Raw genomic sequence first — 23,996 nt, 5'->3', positions numbered from 1 at the left:
AAGTGCATGCCTGGCAAGTTCTAGAATCAACAAGAACAACTGCCTGGTTGGAGCAGCGTGAGCAACATGGAAACTGGTGAAGACTACTTTAGAGAAGCAAGAGGAGCTAGACGTACAGAGCCCCCAAGGCCTGTATAAGAATTCTGACTTTCCCTCTGAGAGAGATGGAAAAATAGAACATGATCTTGACTTAACTGTTGAAAGTCTTACTCTTGTTGAGAATGTTAGGGACCAAAGAGTCTAGGTTGGAGATTTTAACTAGGTATTTAGGGTTTGTAGGATAGAGATATGTCCAGAGTAGAGCAGGAGAGGTGAAGAGATGGATTCTCCATATATTTTGAAGACACAGGCAACAGGATATGCTGATAGATGTGTGTAGGGTTTATTATGAAGTAGAAATTAGGTACATCTTTAAGATGATTGGCCCATTCACCTGAAATGATGGAGTTGCCAGTGACTGACATGGAGAAGGGTCTGGGTCAATAGGTTTTAGACAGAAATTTCTGATACTGTTGGACATCTAAGTGGAGATGTTAAGTCGGCAGGCAAATAAGTGAATCTAGAATTCAGAGCAGATGATAGATACACATTTGGAAGTGAAAGTCATATTGATGGTACTTAAAACCATTAATATGAAATGAGATTACCAAGAGGGAGAATAGAGAGAGAAAGGAGTCATTAAACTGGGACCCAAAACCAGTCTGAGTCAAGTCATGCACTTTAATATTTACTATACGAAATGACCCCGTTATGTGAGTAAGATTTCATGGGATTAGCTCTCTTCTCTATAGAGAAGAATCCAGTATAAACTTTCACATCCTGGAATGCCCTTTATCCAATTTATAACCATTCTTCAAGATTTCAGTTATCTTGAGCATTTCCTCCCTTTGTAAATATTGTCTTTGTTATACCATATTTCCTACTGCATTGTATCTTCAAAACTTGTCTGAAAAGCCCAGGGTTCTGTAGAGAGATGCCTCAAGCACAATGGTGGGACAATGGAAGGCTGAGGATAGGGTCAGGGTTCTTCTGAGCTTCAAACAGAGCAACTGGCTTTTCACCTGTCTTATCTATTCTTCCACTTAAGATTACTGCAAATGCTATAGAAATATTTACTTTCAAGAACAAATCAGTTTAGGCTGACAGTTTTTTTATGTATGTATATTTTGGTTTTCCCTCCCCTTCCACAAAAATTTGTTAGAAAAGGGTACAATATTTTAGGATGATAGTAAATCAGTATGTAAAATAACTTGGGGCACCTGGATGGTTCAGTCACTTAAGCATCTGACTTTGGCTCAGGTCATGATCTCCCAGTTCTTGGGTTCAAGCCCCACATCACACTCTGTGCTGACACCTCAGAGCCTGGTTCAGATTCTGTGTCTCCCTCTCTCTCTCTGTCCCACCCCTCACTCACTCTCTCTCTGTCAAAAATGAATAAACATTAAAAAAATTAAAGAATTAAAATAACTGAATTTTACATCTTTAAAATTTTGTATGAAATAAAAATTGAAAATTCATGACATTAAAAACTATATTAGATATAGTTCAAAGAGAATTAGTAAACTAAAGATTGATATATTAGTGCCATCTAATTCTTGGATTCCATTCAGGTTTTACCAGTTGTCCAGTAATGGCTTTTATAACAAAAGCAGCTAGTACAGAATCATGTTAACTTCCCATTTTTGACAGACAGTTGTGTTATGTTCATGTTCTTGTGTAAAGGCAAATCTAAAGTAAACAAGAGTGATAAAATATCATCTTATCAACTTAGTTTCAATTGGTTCAGGAAAAAATGTTATTTGAATAGTCCTTTTAATTTTTCTGTAAATTTGGAATTATTTTAAAGTATAAAAATGAAAATATCACTTCAAAATATACAAAATTAGTGTAAGATATTTCCATAAAACTTTATTCATCAAAATCAGATGTATTGAGTTTCAGAAACAAAGAAAAACTTTGTATTCTTTTAATCTGCTTAAATTATTTTAAGTATATATGATTTACATTTCAATACAAATTCGTTCCTCTAGTCTGAATTCTGAATTTGATAAGTTAGTTCTTACCTGATATTGACCTCCCAGGAAAATAAAATGTGGAATCAAATAGATCGGATTAAGTAATTAAAATATCACATCTAGTAATACCTGTATTTTTTTCCTCGTTTCATACTCTTCAAGTTACAAAAGGATTAACTGATAATGAGTATAAGGAGAATAACATAATGTAGAATAAAATAAGATACAGATTCTCTTCAAGAATTTTGATATCAAGTCTCTGTTCTTCACTTAGGGTCTAGAAATATTAACAAGTTTGATGAAGTATGAAGTTTCTATGCCTGGTTATTCAATTCTGTGCCCTTGTGGATCTTTCATACCAGTGACAATTAGGTTCTGCAGCACATAATGGAGAAAGAACAAAAACGAATAAAACATAACAGTGGTTTAGAGAAGTTAACCATCAATTTTTCTTTACTGTAAATAAAGTCTAGAAGGAGGATCTCCAGAAGTATGGCTAATAAGACAGTTCCACATTTTTATCAGGGCTGGTTCTATCTTTCCTGTCCTCCATCTGTGGCATCATCAAGGTCACCTCATTAGCAAAGATGGCTGCTGGTCCTTAGAATATCACATTTCATGCTGGCATCCAGAGGAAGAGGACTAGAAGCTGTTACGCTTCCTTTTTAAAGAGCATATCTTGAGTTTCCACAAAACACTTCTGTATCAGTCGCCTTGGGCTGCTGTAATGATGTATCATAGATGGGTGGCTTAAATAAGAGACATTTATTTATCACAGTTCTAAAGGCTGGACAGGTCAAGATCAGGGTGACAAGTTATATTTCATTCTGAGGCTTCTTTTCTTGGCTTATTGGTGGCTGCCATCTCCCTTTGTCCTCACGTTACCTCTTTGTGTGTGCAGAGGCAGGGGTAGATCTTCCTTTTTTAAGGGTACTAGTCCCATCATGAATCTCCCACTCTCATCTAACCTTCCTTGCATCCCAAAGGTTCTCTCTCCAAATACCACCACACTGTGGGGTAGGGCTTCAACATAAAATTGGGGGACACAATTCAATCCATAGCAACTTCCAATTATAGACGAAACATAGACACATTTTTTTCTACTTAGACTATTTATTTGCATGCTTATATGGCAAGACACCAAAAGTTACACCTTCCTAAAACTCTTCAAAAGAAATACGTATTTAAATTCTGCAAACAGCAGCAATAGTTTCCAAGGTACAGGTATGATGGGAAGGGCCAGTCTTTCAAAATTTTGCCCAGGGCTCTTTCGATAAAGATGAAGAGAAGTAGAAGTAATGACAGTGGCAGTCTTTGACAGTAAGATGCTGCTCCTTCTTCCAGGAGTATTAATGCACAAAGTAGTTGTTATTTTTAACATGTCAGACCTGAAAATGATCATGCAGGACTACAGTTTTGGTGCTTCCAAATTTAGGAATTCTATCTTTGGTCTTCTGGCCCCCAAATTTACTCTGGTGGGTTGGTATTCTTATAGTAACAAAGTGTAGCCAGATGTTAAAGCTTTTTGAATAGGGGCTTGAAAAACATGCTAGATTTGCTTAAAACCTTGACCTTTCCAGTGTAACACCATTAAATGATCCCTTCACACCAGTGTCTTTGTGGTGCTGGTGTTTAATCACATATTATCCCTTAAATGTAGATTGTGTTACGTCAGGAGTTTATCTAACATCAATATCAAAGAAGCTGTGTTCCAGGGCGCCTGGGTGGCTCAGTCAGTTAAGCGGCCGACTTCGGCTCAGGTCATGATCTCGAGGTCCGTGAGTTCAGGCCCCGCGTTGGGCTCTGTGCTGACGGCTCAGAGCCTGGAGCCTGTTTCAGATTCTGTGTCTCCCTCTTTCTCTGACCCTCCCCCATTCATGCTCTCTCTCTGTCTCAAAAATAAATAAATTAAAAAAAAAAAAAAGAAGCCGTGCTCCACAGTGCCAGGTAACTGATAAATAGATATCTCAAGTTTTCAGTATTTTATTTTTATTTAGTCTTATTTCATAAGCCTACTTTGTGATGTGAATATATACCAGGAAAAGACTGCTAAGTGATTTTATTCTTCCTGTATTTCCATTTGGCATATTTGACTTTTGTGCTTACAGAGCATCCCCATTCTTCTAAATTTGTTCTTTATCTAAATTATCTTCTATTTTCTAATCCATTTGACCTATTTATCCATTTACCCACCTCTAAAAATAACATCTACATTTTTTTTTTGTATTTTGAGATCCTATAGACTATATTCTAGTGGGATATTTATTTGATGGTAATAATGTGCCATCAGTTGTTCTATAGCTACAGTTGTTCTATAGCTTGCTACTAACCTTTATTTGATAAATGGTTATGATGCCTTTAAATATTCCATTATACATGTATTTCTGAAAGGCATTCAAAAATATTTAAAAATACATTGTAAATATTTGACCCAGTGTGAATGTAATATAATCTAATCTATTTTAATAGAACTGTAAGCTGAATGTTGAGTTTGGAGAAGATCATCTTAATGAGTGTTTGGGTTCAGACTTAATGTTGTGCTTGAAAACCTTTATTTACCTTGAGATTCTCACCCTTATTTAAAAATGAGTAACAATTCAAATTAGGTGCAAAAATAAAAATCCACATCTGTTACCATTACTTTTTTTGAATGTGCAAACTTCAGGAGTTCTTTCTAATTCTATAATAGGATAAAAAATAAAGGAAATCGAATATAAGTCTTTAGATAAAGTTGTGTTTGTGTAGTTTCTTTATTCTAGCTTTTAAATGAGGGGAGAAGGGCACACACTGCAACCTAGGAGGCACTGTCTATATGTTAATTGATTGAACACGTTTGCTACAGGAAAGTTACTACAAATCCACTTTATATATCTTATCTCCTACCTAAATTAGAACCAAACCAGGAACAAGGAACCCTTGTCCTCTTTACAGAGGAAAGCAAAACAGAGACAGATACAATAAATGAAAGTGACAAGTTGAGTAAGAGTAGAAGAATTAAGAATATTTTACTCAGCCTTCTGTAACTAATGTGAAGATTTTAACATTTTTCCAGTGCCTATAATCACTGGAAAAATTACAGTTCACTTAAGATTGGAGGAAAGTGTATTAGAAGAATATTTTAATTTCTGTTGTTTGAACAAAAAGGAAGAAAGGATATCATATGGTAAAATGGTTGTTTTTAAGTGTCTCATTACGTATCTTAGAATACTTTCTGAGATAGATTAAAAAAACATAGCAATAAAGGATAGCCTGAATCTACTTTCAGAAAGTAAACTGATCAAGAACTTTTCAATTTAATATCAAGAGGGGTCCAGTAGTTGCATATTTTGTTACTAAATATTTTTTGTCAAACTGTATTTAGACAGAATTTTTATAGTGGTAGATTGAATAGGAACACATGCATTTAAGAGTCTACCTATTAACATTGAAGTCAGGCAAAATGCAAGAATTCTTCCTTACCATCCTATCAAAAAACAGCTTTACCCCCTTCACACCAATAAAGTGCTATCATTTTATTTGATTTATTTCTCTTCATGGTATGTTTTACTGCTAACTACATATTTGTTTGCTTGTTGTCTATGTCTCGACTAGAATATAAGCTGCACTAGGACAGGCAATATTTTCTTGTTCAACCAAGAAATCAGTATCAGTATATAGTAGGAGCACAGTCAGTTTGAGGATTCCTGGTTAGCAAACAGACTTGATTCACTGGTCTTCTACTCCCCAGGCAGGGAAAGAAAACATTGAGGAAAATTGTGTACAGGGGAGCAGTTAGGCTGAAGGAGACCTCAAACCATCTTACTGAGATTCTAGTTGGCAAGAGATTGGGTAGATGGATTCCACACATGCCACAAACCTCTACAGGAGGTGTCATCTATAAAGTCAGGGCTGTCTATAATTTAATCCCTTTATTTTCTTCTAATCATTTTCTTCCCACTATCTTCTGTTTCATTCTGTCTGGTTTACTCACTGTCCTGCACATTGTACCTTTTGTTTTCATCTCATGGCTATTCAATCACCATTCTTTCTTCATAGCTACCTTCCTCTCTGCCCTATACCTAGCTGGACCCTACCTGTCTCTGTGGTGTGGATATGCCTGTTTGATATAGTAAAAACATAGGGTTCAACTGAGTTGTTAAACAGATCTATCTCTCCACCCAAATTACAGAACTGAAGAGCCATATTCTTAAAATTGCTAATTGGTATTTCATGAAATAGAAATTACAAGGGTCCTTTTCATACATAATGCGAATAATTTGACCATCTATCCAAATTTCTTCTAGATTACTCCTGTTCCTGGTACTCATCCACTTCTAGTTTTTGTGAACCCCAAAAGTGGTGGGAAACAAGGAGAAAGGTATGTTCTTAAAAATCAGGTTCCTTTTCTATGTCATATGTATGTAAAAGATAAACTAGAATTGGAGTGTAAAGACACTTTATTTACTTTTATCTATTTTTAATTTTTTAAATGTTTATTCATTTTTGAGAGAGAGAAAGACAGAGTATGAGCGGGGGAAGGGCAGAGAGAGAGGGAGACACAGAATCCGAAGCATGCTCCAGGCTCTGAGCTGTCAGCAGAGAGCCTGATGCGGAGCTAGAACCCACGAACCGTGAGATCATGACCTGAGCTGAAGTCGAACGCTTAACGGACTATGCCACCAAAGTGCCCCATAGAATTACAGTGTAAAGGCATTTTAAAGCATTATTCACTATGGTTTGCGAATTTTAATGTGAAATAAATAATTCTAGAGTCAATGTGTAATATATCGATATGATCTCTCCTTATTCTTATATAGTTCAAATTAATATAATAATGGCTTTTTATAAATATTTTTATTATCAATCTTGGGTATCTGAGTTCTCTCTACCCTATCACCCCTAGCCCTTAACAAAGAGCTTTGCATACAACATGGCTCCATAAATAGTGTTGAATGAAAATTGGTTCTCTAAGTGGTCAACAAGGTGACTTCAGGTAAATCATCACTAAGTAGTGAGGAACAGAATTTATATTCAGCTTCTAGATAAATTGTATTGAAATGATTTTCTACATGTGAGTTTTTGTAGTACGTGATGCCATATATCCTTAAGGAAAACAATCTGAATTATAATCTGAATTATAATAAGGTTCATTATCAGGTGTTTCAGCATTCTGGCAGACAATGCAGAAGTTTCATTTTTGTAATACATTAACGATTAAATCATAATTATTAATAAATATCCGAAAATCCCATTGAAGAGTAAATCTTATGTCCTTATAAAAAGGCATGTCATAAACAAAAATGCAGTTGCGTCTGCTGTAATTTCTAGAAGTCTTTACTTATCTCAACAAAAAAATGAGATGAAAGCATCCATGCAAACACTATGATAATAAAACAGAAATTTGCATTGTGATTCTCATGGTAAGTGGAATTGTTTTCATGGTAAATGGAATTTTATAATTTCTTTTCTTGCCATCTAACTTTCCAGCTTTATTTTAGTGAAAAGAAGAGTGCTATTCTTTTTCCAATCAACAAAATATTATTTCTGTTTAGAAAGTTTTGTTTCCTTTACCAACATGTAGTTGTATATTTTTTTTACTCTGCTAAACATGATAGAAATTATTTTAAATTACTAGTGGCTTAATAATTAAAAATGGTTTTATTAAAGAGAACAGTTACCTCACTTTTAGAGATACAAAATCACAATTAAATAATTAACTAAAATTATTTTCTCCTTTACTACGTACAGTCTGTCAGCTTTATATATTATGGATGTTTGCAAAAAAAAAAAAACTCCTTATACGGAATTAGGTAAGCATTAAATTCATGTTGGAAAGTAGAGATAAATGAAGTATGAAGAGGAAGAAAAGGTATATTTTCAAAGGGAAAGCATTCCTTTCATTTTAGGAGAATATGGATCATGCATGATGACCTTAAGTGAGTATCTGACTCCCCCTTATCCCATTAAGAAAAAAACTACATAGATAGACTAAAGTGAGAAGTAAATTAAACTTAATGGCAGGAGGGATGATACTGCAATGCTCCTAATTTTTGTGAATGAAGAAGAATCATCTTTCAGAAATAATGATATTCCATTCAGGGTTTCCTTTAAAAATAATTGGTTTTTAACTTTGATATGTTAGATAACTCGCAAAAGGTTACAAAATTATATATTTACACAAAGTGTTCCATACCAGTCAACAGATGTGAAAATGTTCACATACCATTCATTCATTCATTCATTCAAACAACAAAACCTTAGTGAATCCAAACTCTACTAGGAAGTGGGGATAAAAGACCCACGATATAGCCACGCAAGGAGGCAGGCACAAACAGATAAACTGCAGTACCCCAAGATGAATGACAAACTAAAAGTGTTTAAAATAAAAATGCTGTTGAAGTTCAAAGGGAGGAATAGCTATCTCTGAAGACTGAGAAGTTTCTTTGGACAGGAAGTAGCTTTTGAGTTGCTTGTGATATAGTAGATGTTTGCCAGGCGAAAAAAGAACGATTTGTGAAGGGGTGTGGTGTTTTTTAGGGAACCAGGAGATAATCACTGAGATTAAAGTTTCAGGGAAATGAGGGGAAAGGTAAGGCGTAACCTATTTTATTTTATTTTTTTATTTATTTTTTAATTTTTTTTCGTAACCTATTTTAAATATAATAAAATATTCTGTATCATAAATAACTTGACACTTGCAGAAACGTTTCATCCTGGAAACAACATGACTGTACTTAACCAGCACTATGTAAGAAGGCTGGATAAGCAAGAATTTTATAGAGCTGGTGAGTCAGCTTGCAATCCTGAGCTAAGGTAGTGACAGAGAATAACCAGGTTTGATTGACATTACTGATAGCAGGTGCCAAATTGTGCTCTCATTGGGTTCAGGTGCTGGGGAAAAAGAAGTACCAGAAGTACCAAGAATGAATCTTAAGGTCTTTCTTGAGACACTAGATCATGTAATTAATCAAGATCTAGAATGTGAGATTATTGCAGATTTGGGAGTGGAGTGATAAAACAGATATTACACAGTAAATTTGAAGAGTTTCTATCAGGAAACAGTATGAATGTGTTTATAAAATATATGGTAAAATTTTCCCATGTATGTGAAATCTGACTTTAAAAAACTAAATATATGCTTTCAATTTCAGTATTTCATTTAAGAATGCCAATATGGGATGTGTGTCTACTTAGAAATATTTGTACTGCATTTGTTGTACGATGATTGATTTCTTTTAGAAAAAAATTATTTAATATGTGCCTGTTGAGGGGCATCCGCGTGGCTCAGTAGGTTGAGCGTCCGACTTTGGCTCAGTTCATGAACTTGCAGTTTGTAAGTTTGAGCCCTGCACTGGGCTCTGTGCTGACAGCTCGAAGCCTGGAGCCTGCTTCAGATTTTGTGTCTCCCTCTCTCTCTGGTCCTCCACCACTCACCCTCTGTCTCTCAAAAATAAATAAACATTTAAAAAATAAACAAAAAAAAATATGTGGTTGTTGAAACAGTTTAGCAATTGTGTGAGCTGACTGATCAAGATGATTCTTTATGTGGCATAATTAAGCAGATGAGGTCACATTCTTTGATTATATATACACATACAGCATGCCCAGTCCCATTTTATATGTGGGATAGTTTTCATATTGATTAGCTTGGCCCAATAACCTGTAAATTTCATAGGGCTCCATTAGGAGAAGGTATGTTAGTAATTCTATTCTGATATTCTTAAAAAATATATTTGAAATCTAATTAGCCAAATAATATTCAAAAGCAGGATGGAGAATATTCTAAATGTATATGCATATTTAGAATGCAAGTATCATTCTTTCTATTATAAACTGTATTACTTGTATATTGGCTACTAAGCCTCTTTTCAAAGAACCCTAAGTTCTTATAAAAAAAACTGTATGTCTAATATTATTAATGTAAAATTTTTCAAATATATTTAGTTACAACCATCTATATAACTATTTAAACATTGGGGAGTGTCACTCAATTTCTTTTTTTTCCCATATTTTCGTTTTTATAGAATTTACAGAAAATTCCAGTATCTACTAAATCCTCGTCAGGTTTACAGTCTTTCTGGAAATGGACCGATGCCAGGGTAAGTCCAAGGAAAATATTGTTACCGTTAACTCATTTAGTAGTAATTAATACATCAAGCAGCCTGATGTACCTAGAGACAGTGTTATTTGAATACACAGCCAGATTAGTATACAAACAACAACAACAACAACAACAACAACAACAACAACAACAACAACAACAACATTGAATATCAACTCTATAACAGTAAGCAGTGCAGATGCTATTTTTCAAAATAGTCTGTTTCCAGCACAAATTTTTCCCTTTTAAGTACCGTGGAGTACTGTTACTATCACCGCTAATCGCATACACTCGCTTGCTGGCTGCCTAAATATCCAGACCATCTGTCTGAAGAACTACTGCCTCTTCCTTTCCTTGTTACAAAGCGAATGGAGATCTACCATAAAGAAGAAGCTAGCTCACAAAGAATAGAAATCATAACATGATTGTTTCCTTTACTACTTGAAAAATCTAGTGACTATCACTCTTTTCCAAGATACTTTATTCATAAGTAAGGGATAGTAAAATACATTTATTTTTTCCAACAGAGCCATGTGCTTTTGATACACTGAAGTCACTCATCATTAATTTGGCCTAGTTTACTAGTAACTTCCACTGACCTTTTTTCTCTCCCAATATGAGAGTAAACCTTAGATCAGATGAGGTGGTAAGAGGCTTTATAACGCTTACATGAGCTTCTTTTGAAAAAAACAAGAACAACAACAATAAAAATACATCAGTGTGATTGGAATAAGTCTTCCAGGTTTTCCTCAGAAACCAGAAACCAAATATTGAAATTGGATGGTTTTAAATGCTCAGAAGAAAATGTATACCATTGTGTCTTATGTTAAACAAAGGTAAATAATACACAGCTAATTAGCACAGGCACCCTTAATATATTCATCTCTTTCTTCCACTCCCTGCTACCTGTTGTCCAATGCCAGCTGAGCAGTGATCTGTAGAACCTCCTTGCTGTCAAAGGCAGGATCATCATAAGCATTTAGTTCAGAACAGTGTCTTTGTCAAGATCCAGACTCCAGGATCTAAAATATCATGATCAGATTTTTGGCTGCTTGAACCACATACAGGAAGTCCCAATCGAAAGAAAGCGAAGCAAAGTAAAGTCTTGCTATTAACAAGGAAGCTTAGTCAGGGTGGCTCTTTTTCTCGTTCTTCAATATTCTCTAAATTTTGAAGCAGTAGCTCTTATTCTGCAAGATTAAGCAGTGATGTATTCAAAAATTTAGCCATTCCAGGGCCTCTTTAGTTCTATCTAGATCAGTAAGTCCAGGATTTTCCCATATTTCATAATTAAATGCGATGCCCACTGACTGCTAATTACAAACCTCTGTGTCTTCATTGCCTTTTTCTCTAAAATGAGTACCTGCCTCATAGAATAATTATAAAGTGAAATGGGATGATGCTTATGAAGCATATAAGACTAGGCTTACTACATATATCCTCAACTAATGTTATTTATTATCAGTACTATTTACATTAATTAGTTAATAATTACATGTTTGTAGCTCCATATCAATGTACTGCAATAATAATGATTTTAGCCTTGTTTCCTCATTTCATTTTTTCCTATTCCACTTTAAACATGTACAACATGTTTCCTTTCACTCTTTCAATTTTAGCCATCATATTATCCTGCACTCTATTTTAATATATTGAAAAAATAAAAAATAATGTATGTACTTCTGAAAATCTACACTCAATAAATATTACTTAGAAAATATGCTAAAGGCCCCACTTCAAGCACTAATACTCCTCACATATTACCACTTCAAATTGTGTGTATCCTTCCAAAACTTCTGATGGGAACATAAAACCTAATGTATATATGTGATGTATTTACATATAATATATTCATATATATAATGTATTCATACACATATATGTTGTATAGATGAATAGATTTTTTTATGTAACTTGAATATAGGTCTTTTATTGCTCTGCAGCTTGCTTATTTTTTACGATGGATGTTGTTTAAGTAGAACAGATATTGATCAGTTTCATTATTTTGAAGAGATACTGTACTGATGTACAGTATTCTGTAGTTTTGTTCACTGTCCCATTATTGATAAACATTCAGATTGTCTGTGCTTTTATTACCAAATATGTTAAGTTAACATTATTAGCAAATATGTTTATTGCCAAATATGTTAACATTATTACCAAATATGTTAGGGTAACATTTCTCAGTTTATTTATGTTTTTGAAAGCATATTCAAATATTTTCATAGAATAGGTTGATAATAGGTAGAATTGCTTTGTTGAGAATATTTTCCATTTTAATTGTGTAAAGTTCTGCCAAGGTTCTATACAAAAAGCTTGTATTGAATGATAATCCCAGAAGTAGTATATAAGGCTTATTTCCCACCATGTTCTTTAAATTGACTATCTTCAGTAATTTCTATTTTTGCCCAATGTGACAGGTGAAAATATATTTGTGTAATTTTTATTTGCATGCCTTTGATCAATTACAAAGTTGGACATGGCATTAATTAGATTGCTTTTCTGTGAACAACAGAATGAAGTTACTCCTAGAATTAATTGAAAAATAAAAGAACTCTGTTTTGTTAAAGATAGGGATCAGGACAATTTGAGGGCACGGAGAAGTATGGACAAAGGACAAAGTCTGTGGGATTATTGCTGAGAGGAATTGGTTCCAGTTGCTTTTGGTATTCTTGTATCTCTGCTCAAGATTCATATACTATGGAGAAGTATATTTATTGGTTTCTCTTGTTTCCCATGGCACAGCCTTGACTTGTTTAGGATGGACCATCTTGACTCACAGCCCTGTCAAGTTTCTATCTAAATGGCTTATTCCCTCAAAGATACTTGAGGATGCTATAACCTGAGGATGACAGGTGAATTCTCAGAGGGAATAAGCAGTAGGTGTTCAGCACAATCCAGTCATTGGGTTGTCCAATATCCCTTCTTTTGTGAACATATTTATTGAAAAACAAAATTATGCCATTCAGTATATTGCTGTTACTAAAGATACAACTGAAAACACACATTCTCCTAAAATGTAGACAATGCAGAGTCTCATATGTCCCACTCTCCATCCTGGTTTGCTGGAAACATCTGTGGAGATGACTATTTTCTCCTCTCTTTCTCTACATTTGCACTTAACATACAAAAATGTAAGGGGAAAGTTAAAATGTTTAATATGAATTTAATGGAATGATGCTTTTAATAATAAAAGGAATGGGACACATGTAAAGTCTCTGTCCCTGGTTTTGTAACTGGTTGAAAGTTGTAGTTGAAACTTAAAACATTTCTCCTGCCTATATGTTTTTACCCAGTGCAGTTACCTGTTTTTCCCTTAGAGTTGAGACATTGGTAGTATTGTTTCTATAGGACTGAATTAGTCTTTCATTGACCCTTACTGAAAGACATGGTGGTATATGACAGTATTTGTGTTAGCTATCAAATATTTCCAGGTTTCTTCCCAGGCATTGATTTTAGTGTACTTCCTTTTCCCTTGCTATTTAGAATGTCCATATGGGTCTCTCACAATAAACTGTGGGCAGAAAGTAGATATTCCATGCTTTCTTTTCCTTTGCCAGAGCAACCAGCAGTATTCTAGATATTGGCTCTTTTGTTAGCTTGTATCATGGAGTAAAGAGAGGGAGAAAGAAGAGAGGGAGACCCACACACATCACCTTACTCATGATCCCCATTGAATGGAGGATAAATAAGCCCCTGTAAGGTGATGTCTCTAAGATTTTGGGTTATTTGTTATTATATGTAACCTGGCCTTTCATGACAAACCAGTGATAGGGGAGAGATCTTATTAGTAGTATCTATTCCCATTGTACAGCCACAAACCTATTTCTCCTTGAGAATCAGAGTCAACTACATCAGTTGACACCATATCTTGTTTGTTTGTTTGTTTGTTTGTTTGTTTGTTTTTTGTTTTGTTTTCGTTTTGCTGGTTTGTCTAGTGGTGTGAAAAGCCTCAAAATGTTCAGGTGTCAATCTTAGCTTCTAATTCACTGAAAACTGTATTGTCTCATATGGCAGCATTCTTTGCTGAGGTGTTAAAACATCTACATGATGATAGTTCAAAACCAAGGGTATGGGAAGCAAAATTGTTAAAGTGTATGGTACGAGTCAGTGTTCTTCAGAGACAGAACCAATAGGTTATATATAGAGAGATTTATTATAAGGAATTGGCTTACCTGCCATGGGAGACTGACAAGTACAAAATCTAGAGTTGATGTTTCAGTCTGAATCTAAAGGCTGGCAAGCTGCTTTAGAACCAGGAAGAGCCAATGTCCTAGGTTGAAGGCCACCAGGCTGGTGAGTTCTCTCTTTTATTCTGCCTTTTATTCTAATTTGACCTTTACTTAATTGGATGAGGCCCACCCACCTTATGGAGGGCAATCTCCTTTACACAGTCTACAGTTTAACTATTAAGCTCATCCAAAACTCTCTCACAGAAACATCCAGAATTATGTTTGATAAACTATCTGGGTACCCCATGGCCCAACCAAGTTGACCATAAAATTAACCATCACAGTGAGTCTTAAATATAATTGTAAGTTTAATCACGTAAGTTTAATCACTTAAGTTTAATCACCTTTTGGCCCCAGACCATGTTTTTTTTTTGCAACATGAGTAAGCATTGTCATATAGTTTAGACCATGTGCTACATCGGTTTCTAGTACACCATTTAAGTGTCCCCACTGATTCAGTGACTGAGTCTTTAGTAGGATATTTCAGTGTTCTGTTGACCAACTGCTTCTGCCCAATAAAACACAAGATAAGGATTTCAAGTCTTAGGGGCATCAGCCTACAGTCTTTCCTCTTTCTCTGTGAAAGTAATTTTTTGAGAGGAGATAGCAGTATGTGACACACTATGGTAGTGTGTGAGGCATTCAGTATCTCAATTGCTATAACCATTGACAGAAACATAATGGGAAGGAAAAGTAAATCCAGTAAATCCAGTAAATCCAGAATAAATGTCTAGTGCAGTGAGGCAAAAGGCTGCAGTACCATTATGGAAGGAGTCAGATGAATTTAGGCTACTCCTAAGTAGTTGTTTGGGTCCATTGAAGTAAATCAACACATTGGAATTCACTCATCGGTTTCTTTGATGACAACTTAGCACTCCTGAGTCTAACTACTTCTTGTTTAAGATAAATTAATGTTGTTTATCTCTTCCATCACCTCCACTCCTACCAACATGAACATGAATCTTTTTCCGCACACTCATTGGGAATAACTAAGATTCCTTTGGGTCATTTAAAGTCCGAACTATGGGTTCATTCTGAGAAGTTCACTTATGTAAGTTTTCTTGCATCACTAATTCTCCATTATTATCCTTTCCAAGTCCTTTATCATGTAAGACATCTTATCACCAGTGCTGTTGAATTGTTGTATTTCATAAACTTTGGTCAACATTCTGTCCAGAAAAGGTAGACATCAAATTTTATTGTTTAAAATACTGCCCTCTGGTCAGCTGGCATTGTTTTCTGTTCCCAGATTATTCCCCCTTCCACAGGAGTCTACTTCATGTTACTTCTGATATATCATGGAGAGGCCCTGGCAAACCAGTTTCTTTTATCCTTAAAGAATGAGAATTAAAAAAATGCCTATGAAGGCGGGGTTGGGGGGGTGGGGGGGTGGAGGTGTGGGGGTTGAGGCAGTGCCTGGGTGGCTGAGTTGGTTAACTGTCCAACTCTTGATCTCAGCTCATGTTTTGATCTCAGGGTTGTGAGTTCAAGCCCCATGTTGGGCTCCACACCCAGCCTGGAGCCCACTTAAACAGAATCCCTATGAGGACACAGATATGGGACACTCCTTTAGAGTGGTGCAGAGTTTAGGCAGATTCTGATTATCTGGGGGTGATATCAAGCATTTGAATCTCTTAAAATCTCCCCAGTTGATTCTTTGCAGGCAGCATGGAGAATCACTGAATAAATAGATCAGTTGCTGTATAATAGGTATTATAGTCCAGACTGATATGGTACAAATGGGGTAATTTCCCAATTGAATTATAATAGTAGTACATTCTTAGTAATAAGCCTTGTGAATTACCATGTTTGCAGGTTGTCGCATATGGATGAATCAGTAACCCATACTTATCTCTTTAGATCAAAGTTCAAGTTCAAATTTCAGAGAAAAATCGTCTCATTGGCCTGGCTTTGGTCACATGCCTATTGTTTGATTCAATACAGTTGGTTTCCTTGTTTGGTGTATCTACCAAAACCATTCCCAGCAGTATGTTTCCCCATAATCAAATAAGGCCAAAAGAACAGATGCTCCAAACAAGTTTTTTTTTTTTCTTATGTATACCAAAGTGTTATATTTCTTGTGTAAAGCATATGCTCTTTTATTTGCCCATTTTCCTTTTGATTTATTTGTCTTTTTTATGTTCATTTTAAGATCTCATTGCATAAATATTAACACCATCATTTTATATGTGTTGCAGATGCTTTCTTATAGTTTGCTCTGTGTGCTTTCAATTTTTTATTTTCTTCTTTTTTTTGTCCATATAAATATTCATAATTTTATCTACTAATTCTATGCAGAACGAGGTCTCTATTTTATAAGCTTTAGAAAACTCTTTCCTCAAGTCGAGATTATGAAATGTTCCTGTATATCTTCTTTTATTACTTTTACATTTTGTTTAAGGTTCTGACCTTTAATCTTTAAAGATTGAATTTTCTCTTAGAAATGCATTGAAAGATATGGATTATATAGACATGGAGCACATTTTCCGCCTCAAAATGAAATGTAATTGTCTCAACAAAAGCTGTTCATTAGTCCAACTCTTTCACCACTGCTTTGACATAATTTCATATATGATGAAATAATATATATGTTAGAGTATTGCTGCCCTTTGCTTTGCTTTGTTGGTCTTTTGATGCTAAGGATAGAACATTTTATATACTCTATCTCCCTAAATATTCTCTCAAAATTTAGTGACATTTACTCTTCCTAGTTTGTTATTGCCTCAAGTAAAAAAAAAATAAAAATAAAAATAAGGGCACCTGAGTGGCTCAGTCAGTTAAGCATCTGACTTTGGCTCAGGTCATGATCTCATGGTTCAAGGGTTCAAGCCCTGTGTCGGGCTCTGTGCTGACAGCTCAAAGCCTGGAGCCTGCTTTGGATTCTGTGGCTCCCTCTCTCTCTCTGCCCCTCTTCTGCTCTCTCTCTCTTCTCAAAAATAAATAAACATTTAAAAATTTTTTTTTAAAATTTTTTTTTCAACGTTTATTTATTTTGGGGACAGAGAAAGACAGAGCATGAATGGGGGAGGGGCAGAGAGAGGGAGACACAGAATCAGAAACAGGCTCCAGGCTCTGAGCCATCAGCCCAGAGCCCGACGCGGGGCTCGAACTCACAGACCGCGAGATCGTGACCTGGCTGAAGTCGGACGCTTAACCGACTGCGCCACCCAGGCGCCCCATACCATAAAATTTTTTTTTTAAAAATAAAATAAAATAAAAAGGTTTGAATGAAATTGCATTGAATTTCTAGTTTCTTTTGGATCACCTTTGAGAACGCTCTGTTTCTATACCAATGCCCGCACTGTGTCCCCAGTGGCAGACAGTACTTTTATGGAAGAACTGTTTCTCTGTTATTATCCTGGAGGCAAATGCCACTGGTAACTGCTCTTGATGGGGACGCTGAGCAGGCTATGACTGACCTGCTCACTTGTTGTAACTCCTGCCCCTCCTATTTCTAGCTGTGCTATCCCTGATCATGACTTTGTTACCAGAGCTGCTTTTGCAGTGGTTCCCTTTCACTGTTTTATGTTGGGAACTGTTCCATTCTGTGAGGTCTCTCGACTAATGTAATGTTCCTTGTGATTTAGTCTCGACTTTGTTTTTGGTGCATTACTTTCCAACTGGTATCATAGATGTACTTAAAATAAATTTATTTTGTCTGCCACCATGAGCTTGCAGTTATTCATTCTTTTAATTCCCTTTCTTCCCCATTTTTTCCTCCTTACCACACCAGTCTGTAAAATCTTTATGTATGCATCTCTTCTCTCATCCTATCTTTATTTATTTTTTCTTTTCTAAAACTTCGTTTATAGAGTAGAAACTTTTCTTGATGTATTGGAGCTCTGCTAATCCTTAGTGTGAGTTATTTAGTAAATATCAAACTCTTTGGACATTTCCCTTTTTATCTTAAATTGTTTTCAAGACAGAAGTGGATATTTGTTTGTTTGTTTCCATTATATCTCCTTATATAAATTCTCTCTGATTCTATTCTATTAGTGGTCTCTAAAATTAGTATCTATGTCATAAAAATGGTTTCTTCCTGATAATGCATGTTGTTATCTGATTGAATACATTATTTGCAGGTGTAAACTAGTTGGAAAAGATGAAATATACACTGTATATATTGCTTTCTGGTCAGAGAATGAGGAGGTGTTTTTTTCCTTCACAACACTGAAATGAATATGCTCATCTTGAGCTGTTACAACAACTGCATATGCTAATGTGGCCTATATAAAGTCAATATCAAGTTTTTGTGTACTTGTGACATGGGTTTTTCCTTTCTAACTCTAAAGCTTTGTGAAAGTACAAATGGTTTATTTTAGTCTCATATCATCCCTAAAATATTCTAGGAAAAAAATCAAGTATTTATTGAAATGAAATAAAATAGAAGATAAATCTTTTAAAATCATGTAAATTATTTTCCAGATTATTAGAATAATTAGGTATAATGATTTTTTTAATGAAAGGTGCTATATATAGAAATGTTTGGTTTCACCTACCTGAACTAAATGCAAAACATATACAATATTAAAAGTAAAAGTTAACAGTCTACAGATTCTCATATTCCAAGTATGCATACTTGCATAGTGAAAAATTTTAATATATTTTCCTATTACAATAAATGTGTAACATAGGAAAGATTAACAGATTCCACGAATTGTATTTACTACTTTCATAATTTAAGATATAATTTTATATAACAAAATTTCTACCATATTTTATGTAAATCAAATCCATCTTGAATCAGAACCGATGACCTACTATATATGTCTCTTGTTATGAAATCTTGTTGTGTCAGGGAGCTAAACAAAAATCCTCAGAAGGCTGAGAAAAAGATCATAAAAATTCAATCCAACTCTACTGGAAATATCCAGAAAAATAATGTTGCTGGTTGTGAAAAATTGTTGGCAAAGTAAAAATAAAGCCCTTCTCTCACCCTTCCAGTCCTTATGATTAATCCTATTGTATGATGATTTTCTGAGCTACAACCCATCAATTAAATGTGTGAGCTTAATGCTGTCTTTATCACTAGAGTAAATGAGTTTGAAGTCGATTTTTTATTAAATATCTATGGGTAGTAAAGGTTTTTATATTTTTTTATATTAAAAATCTATGGGTAGTAAAGGTAACAAAACAATGTGCTCCTACAATTAACAAAGTCATATAATCACCTGCCTTAAAGAAGAACTCCCCAATTTGGGGTATTACAACTTTATAGTCACTTTCCACATATATCAGCAAATGAATTATGACTTGAAAGATGTTGAAAACACTGAACTTTTGTTATTCATCTCACAAAGAAAGCAATACTCGTTGGCTGAATAGCAGTTATACTAGAGACCCATGTCATTCTAAATTCCTTGAACACTCTAAAAAGAACAATTTCACATGAATTGGCTGTTAGAAATAACCAATTCATTTATCTATATGCCTTAACCTGTTTTTTATTTTATCCCATGAAAGAAAAGTTTCTAATAATTACCAAACTAGTTTATTTGAGTATTCACAATTTGCTAACCTGCCCAGTGTCTTTTCTGGTACAACTTTTCCCATCCTCCCCAGGCAGTTAAAGGACACGTCCCTACTAATGAGTGAAAATGAGATAACTCTTAGTAGATATTTATGTCAGAATCTTTTAAGAGTGATGATCATATAGCTTAGTCCTATAATTTAATTAAAAGGAATAACAGTGGGCAGTGTAATCCATACCAAAAATAGAATAACGATGCAACAGCTAAGTAAAAAGTAAAACATAGCTCAATAATCACAACAATGATAGTGACATAAATTGAATCAGTATATATTTATTAAATGGCTAACAGATGTGAGGAACAAGTCTTAGAAGTGCCAGTCCAGTTTGAACAAAGAGATAACAGTTTCTACTCACATGGCTTTATGTTTCAGTGGAGGAAGACAAATTAAACTAACAAAATATACATTACGTCAGCAGAGAAAGTAAAGAGAATATACATGGGTAGTGAGTGGTCTGTTCTTTTATATAAGCTGAGCAGGGAAGAAGTCACCGAGTATAGACATGAAGGAGATGAGGGAGCAAGCCATTTGGCCATCTCATAGAAGATCATTTAAGGTAGAGGGAGGACCAAGGAGAAGAGCATCAGGATGGGACAGTATTGACATGCTTGGGGGAGATTAGCAAGATGGCCATGGTGGCTGAACCAGAAAGGATAGAAATAGCATAGAAAAATGTTACTGAGGGGCCAAATCACATAGGGTCCTACAGTTATAGTGAGTATAATAGTTAGATTTACCCAGGACTCTTCTGGTCTATTCCTGGTTTTCCAGCATCCATCCCAATTTAGTATTTGCCCAGGAATTTTATATTTTTAATTTAAATATTATCATTAATCAGTAAATTATAGTAAACTCTGATGATGATGATGAGTTTGGGAGCTCTACTGTATATCCAGTCTCTGCCATGTTTTCCTCTAGTAGGGTAAAAGATACATACCTGTCCAGTGAATGGTGTTCACGCTTCAGTATGTAATCATTACGTCTGAAACATTACCAGAAAAAAAAAACCCTCTCTTTTCCTGGTCTTTCCCACACACAAAGACAAGCAACAATTTCTTCTGAAGTACAGTATGCAGTGAGTTCAAAAATAAAATTAAATGTTCAGTAAACACCCTGTTGGCTAACTGGTCTACCAGCCCCTTATGCCTTGGCCACTGCCTCCTATCCCCTTGTGAGATGCAAAGGAGAAGAAATGTACCAATCAGCAATGTCAGTGGAAATTGGGGGAAATCATTGGTTAGATGCGTATTAAATAAATGTGAAGAAGAGAAGTTGAGCAGCCCTGCCAAGAATTTTAGTGAATAGTTTGAATACTCTTCTTCAGTCTATTCTTTAACTAAATATGTAGTTTGGGGGCACCTGGGTGGCTCAGTCAGTTAAGTGTCAGACTTTGGCTGAGGTCGTGATCTCCCATTTCGTGGGTTCAAGCCCTGGGTCAAGCTCTGTGCTGTTAGCTCAGAGTTTGAAGTCTGCTTCAGATTCTGTGTCTCCCTCTCTCTCTGTCCCTCCCATGCTCATGCCCTGTCTCTCTGTGTCTCTCAAAAATGAATAAATGTTAAAAAAATAAACATATAGTTTATAAATATTTGTTTGTAATATTTTTCTTATTTTGCAATAAAACTTTTAAACAAAAAGTAGCTAAAAAATCAATACAAATATTAAATGAAAAATTCAGGTCTGAGTTCCTATTTTCTCAGAAATAATTGATTATGAATACATAATTTTTATGGAATACTTACCAATATATACCATCGACAGTGGGAGCTCTATTGATATCATTGACCATATTTAAACTGTAAGCACAAATACACTGTAGAAGCATCAGTATCTGCTTCAAAATTAATAGCTAATTATATTCTCAAAACAACCATTTAACCTACAGAAAATCTCTTTGCCTATCACTCTTTGAAGCATGACTTTTCATTTAGATCAAATGATTTTTCCATATTAATGTTCATGTACAATTCCATGTTTTCTTGTGTGTGTTATAAAGGAAGTTATTAATATTTTGGCTTCATATTTTGGCAGAACTTTAAATGATTAAGCAATGCCTGTGTGAACTATTTTTCCACTTTTCCATTTCCTCTTCAGTGTAGTTAGGAGAATCTCTATGGAGACTGCTATTGTCAATAATAAACTTTAAGATGTTAAATAAAGCCCTGTTTATTTTTAAAAGTCTCCTCTCCCTTGGATATTAGGAAATAATTGTATCCAATCTCTATGGTTGCTGCTTCTTATGTAACTGGATACATCCTTCCTGGTTCATCCCTTGAAAATTATATCTTCCTAGAATTTCATATTCAGAACTCTGTTTCATGCATATAAGCTTCCTTAACTTTATAATAATAAAATAATGGTGATTTGTTGGGCATAGGTCAGGAATAGGTAGGTCAAAATACAACATACTTATCACTTGGGCATTTTCTCCATTTGCAGATAAGGAAGCTCATGATCAGACGGTTTAAATAATTTGCTCAAGGTTTTAATCCCCAAAAAGAGAAAATCTTTGTCTGCTGTATTCCATCACGACCCTTTTAACCTTTATTGTGTGTTCCCTCTTCTTACTTTCTTGATTTTGATCATCAAAATATATTTGGATTGTTTCTGAATATTGCCTTCCATCTCAGATTTCTTTCTGTAGTCCCATATAGATTTGTACAACTTCTAGACAACATTTCCAGGTTAGTATCCTGTAGATGTTTCAAATTTTGCATGTCTAGTATGAAACTATTTTTTCCCCTTTCTCAAACTTGCTCACTGACTTCTCTTCCATAATATGATGAATAGCACTGTCCCTTCTCTTCTGACAATGCATTATTTCACACTGTCCAGAATTTCTGATCTAATCACTTTCCTGGTATCCTTTATTCACCCTTCTTCTTATATATTAATCCTTCGCTCACATCCTGTTCCCAGTTCATCAGAGAATTAACTTACCTTGATATACTCCTCAATTTAATCTGCATCACCTGCTCCTAGAGAACTTTCTATTGTGACCTGAACTGTGTGTTATTTTGTCTGCTTTCTCAACTAAACCAGTCAGATACTGGAGGGAAGGACTCTATCTTGCTTTTTGGTCTCTGGAATCTAACTCAGTTCCTGGCACAGAGTTGTAGTTAATAAATGCATATTAAATAAAAGGATCAATGCAGGTGCTGTGTCATTCATAAAAGTTACTTTTCTCAGTGTATAAATATTCTATTAAACGTAACTCTCTTAGACATTTATAACTATTCTTTTGTATTTGATCCCTGTCAAAGTATTTTTTTCCTCCATAGAAGTTCAGATGTATTTCATAATTCACAATACCTTCTTACTTCACATTCTAAAATTAACTTGGTGGAATGATCTAATGCATATAAAAAACTCATTCTAATTACTACTAATAAAAGCATTAAAATGACAAAATGGATTTGAGTAGATTTGCCAAAAAGACCTAAGCAACCTAATCATTTTTGGTGTTACATTTTAGGAGTTAATTTTAGATAATGTCCTTTGGACCAGAGATGATACCTTTGTGCTTTCCAACTGGAAGTATTAGGAATGAATTCTTCCAAGTTAACTTCTTTGAACGATCAGGAAATATGTGTGATTTCTGGCTAAATTAAAACTCTTCATCATATTTTTCTCTTCATTCTTCACTTCAAAATTTTCAGTCTTTTCTACTCATGTTGTAGTCATATAATTATAAACTTAGAAGAAATATTTAAATTACATTTTCAAACATATGCATATATGTTAGTAGGCAAACTGTGTGTGTGTATATATTTATGTATATATGTATTTAAACATGCACACACACACACACACACACACAAACACACATTAGGATTTTGAGGGATGAAGATACACGTACCTGGCCATAAGGTTCATTGCATATTTACAGTACTAAATATAGTTAGATAAATACTGAGTCAAATCACCTACCTCCCATTCTAATGCAGAAAACTCTTAACATGTAGAGATGAGAGGAAATGTCTAAAAAAAAGTCTAAAAAAAAAAGGTTGTTTTATGTTCCTCAGCTACTTGGTCCTTAAATACTAATTTATGTTTATATATATTTAAGAAATCCTAAATCAGTTGCTATTTTCTACATACCAGAATAAGTATATTTTAAAGTAAGATCTTTATAGAAGT

At 34.7% G+C, this 23,996-nt stretch overlaps 1 protein-coding gene across 7 annotated transcripts in view; it reads left to right on the top strand.

Annotated features, from left to right (window-relative positions):
* The window catches only part of DGKB (diacylglycerol kinase beta), a 715,318-nt gene that overhangs the window by 258,014 nt on the left and 433,308 nt on the right, over nt 1-23,996 (top strand). For all 7 annotated transcript variants that reach the window (XM_043589012.1, XM_043589009.1, XM_043589010.1 and 4 more), the window contains 2 exons: nt 6,299-6,372; nt 10,019-10,093. In XM_043589012.1, the coding sequence (XP_043444947.1) occupies nt 6,299-6,372; nt 10,019-10,093 (149 nt within the window). The remainder of the gene's footprint in view (nt 1-6,298; nt 6,373-10,018; nt 10,094-23,996) is intronic.

This window comes from Prionailurus bengalensis, chromosome A2 (genome assembly GCF_016509475.1).
Source record: "Prionailurus bengalensis isolate Pbe53 chromosome A2, Fcat_Pben_1.1_paternal_pri, whole genome shotgun sequence".
NCBI classification, from domain to species: domain Eukaryota; kingdom Metazoa; phylum Chordata; class Mammalia; order Carnivora; family Felidae; genus Prionailurus; species Prionailurus bengalensis.
The sequence above is the reverse complement of the archived record's forward strand: the minus strand, read 5'-3'. Positions and strand labels throughout refer to the sequence as shown.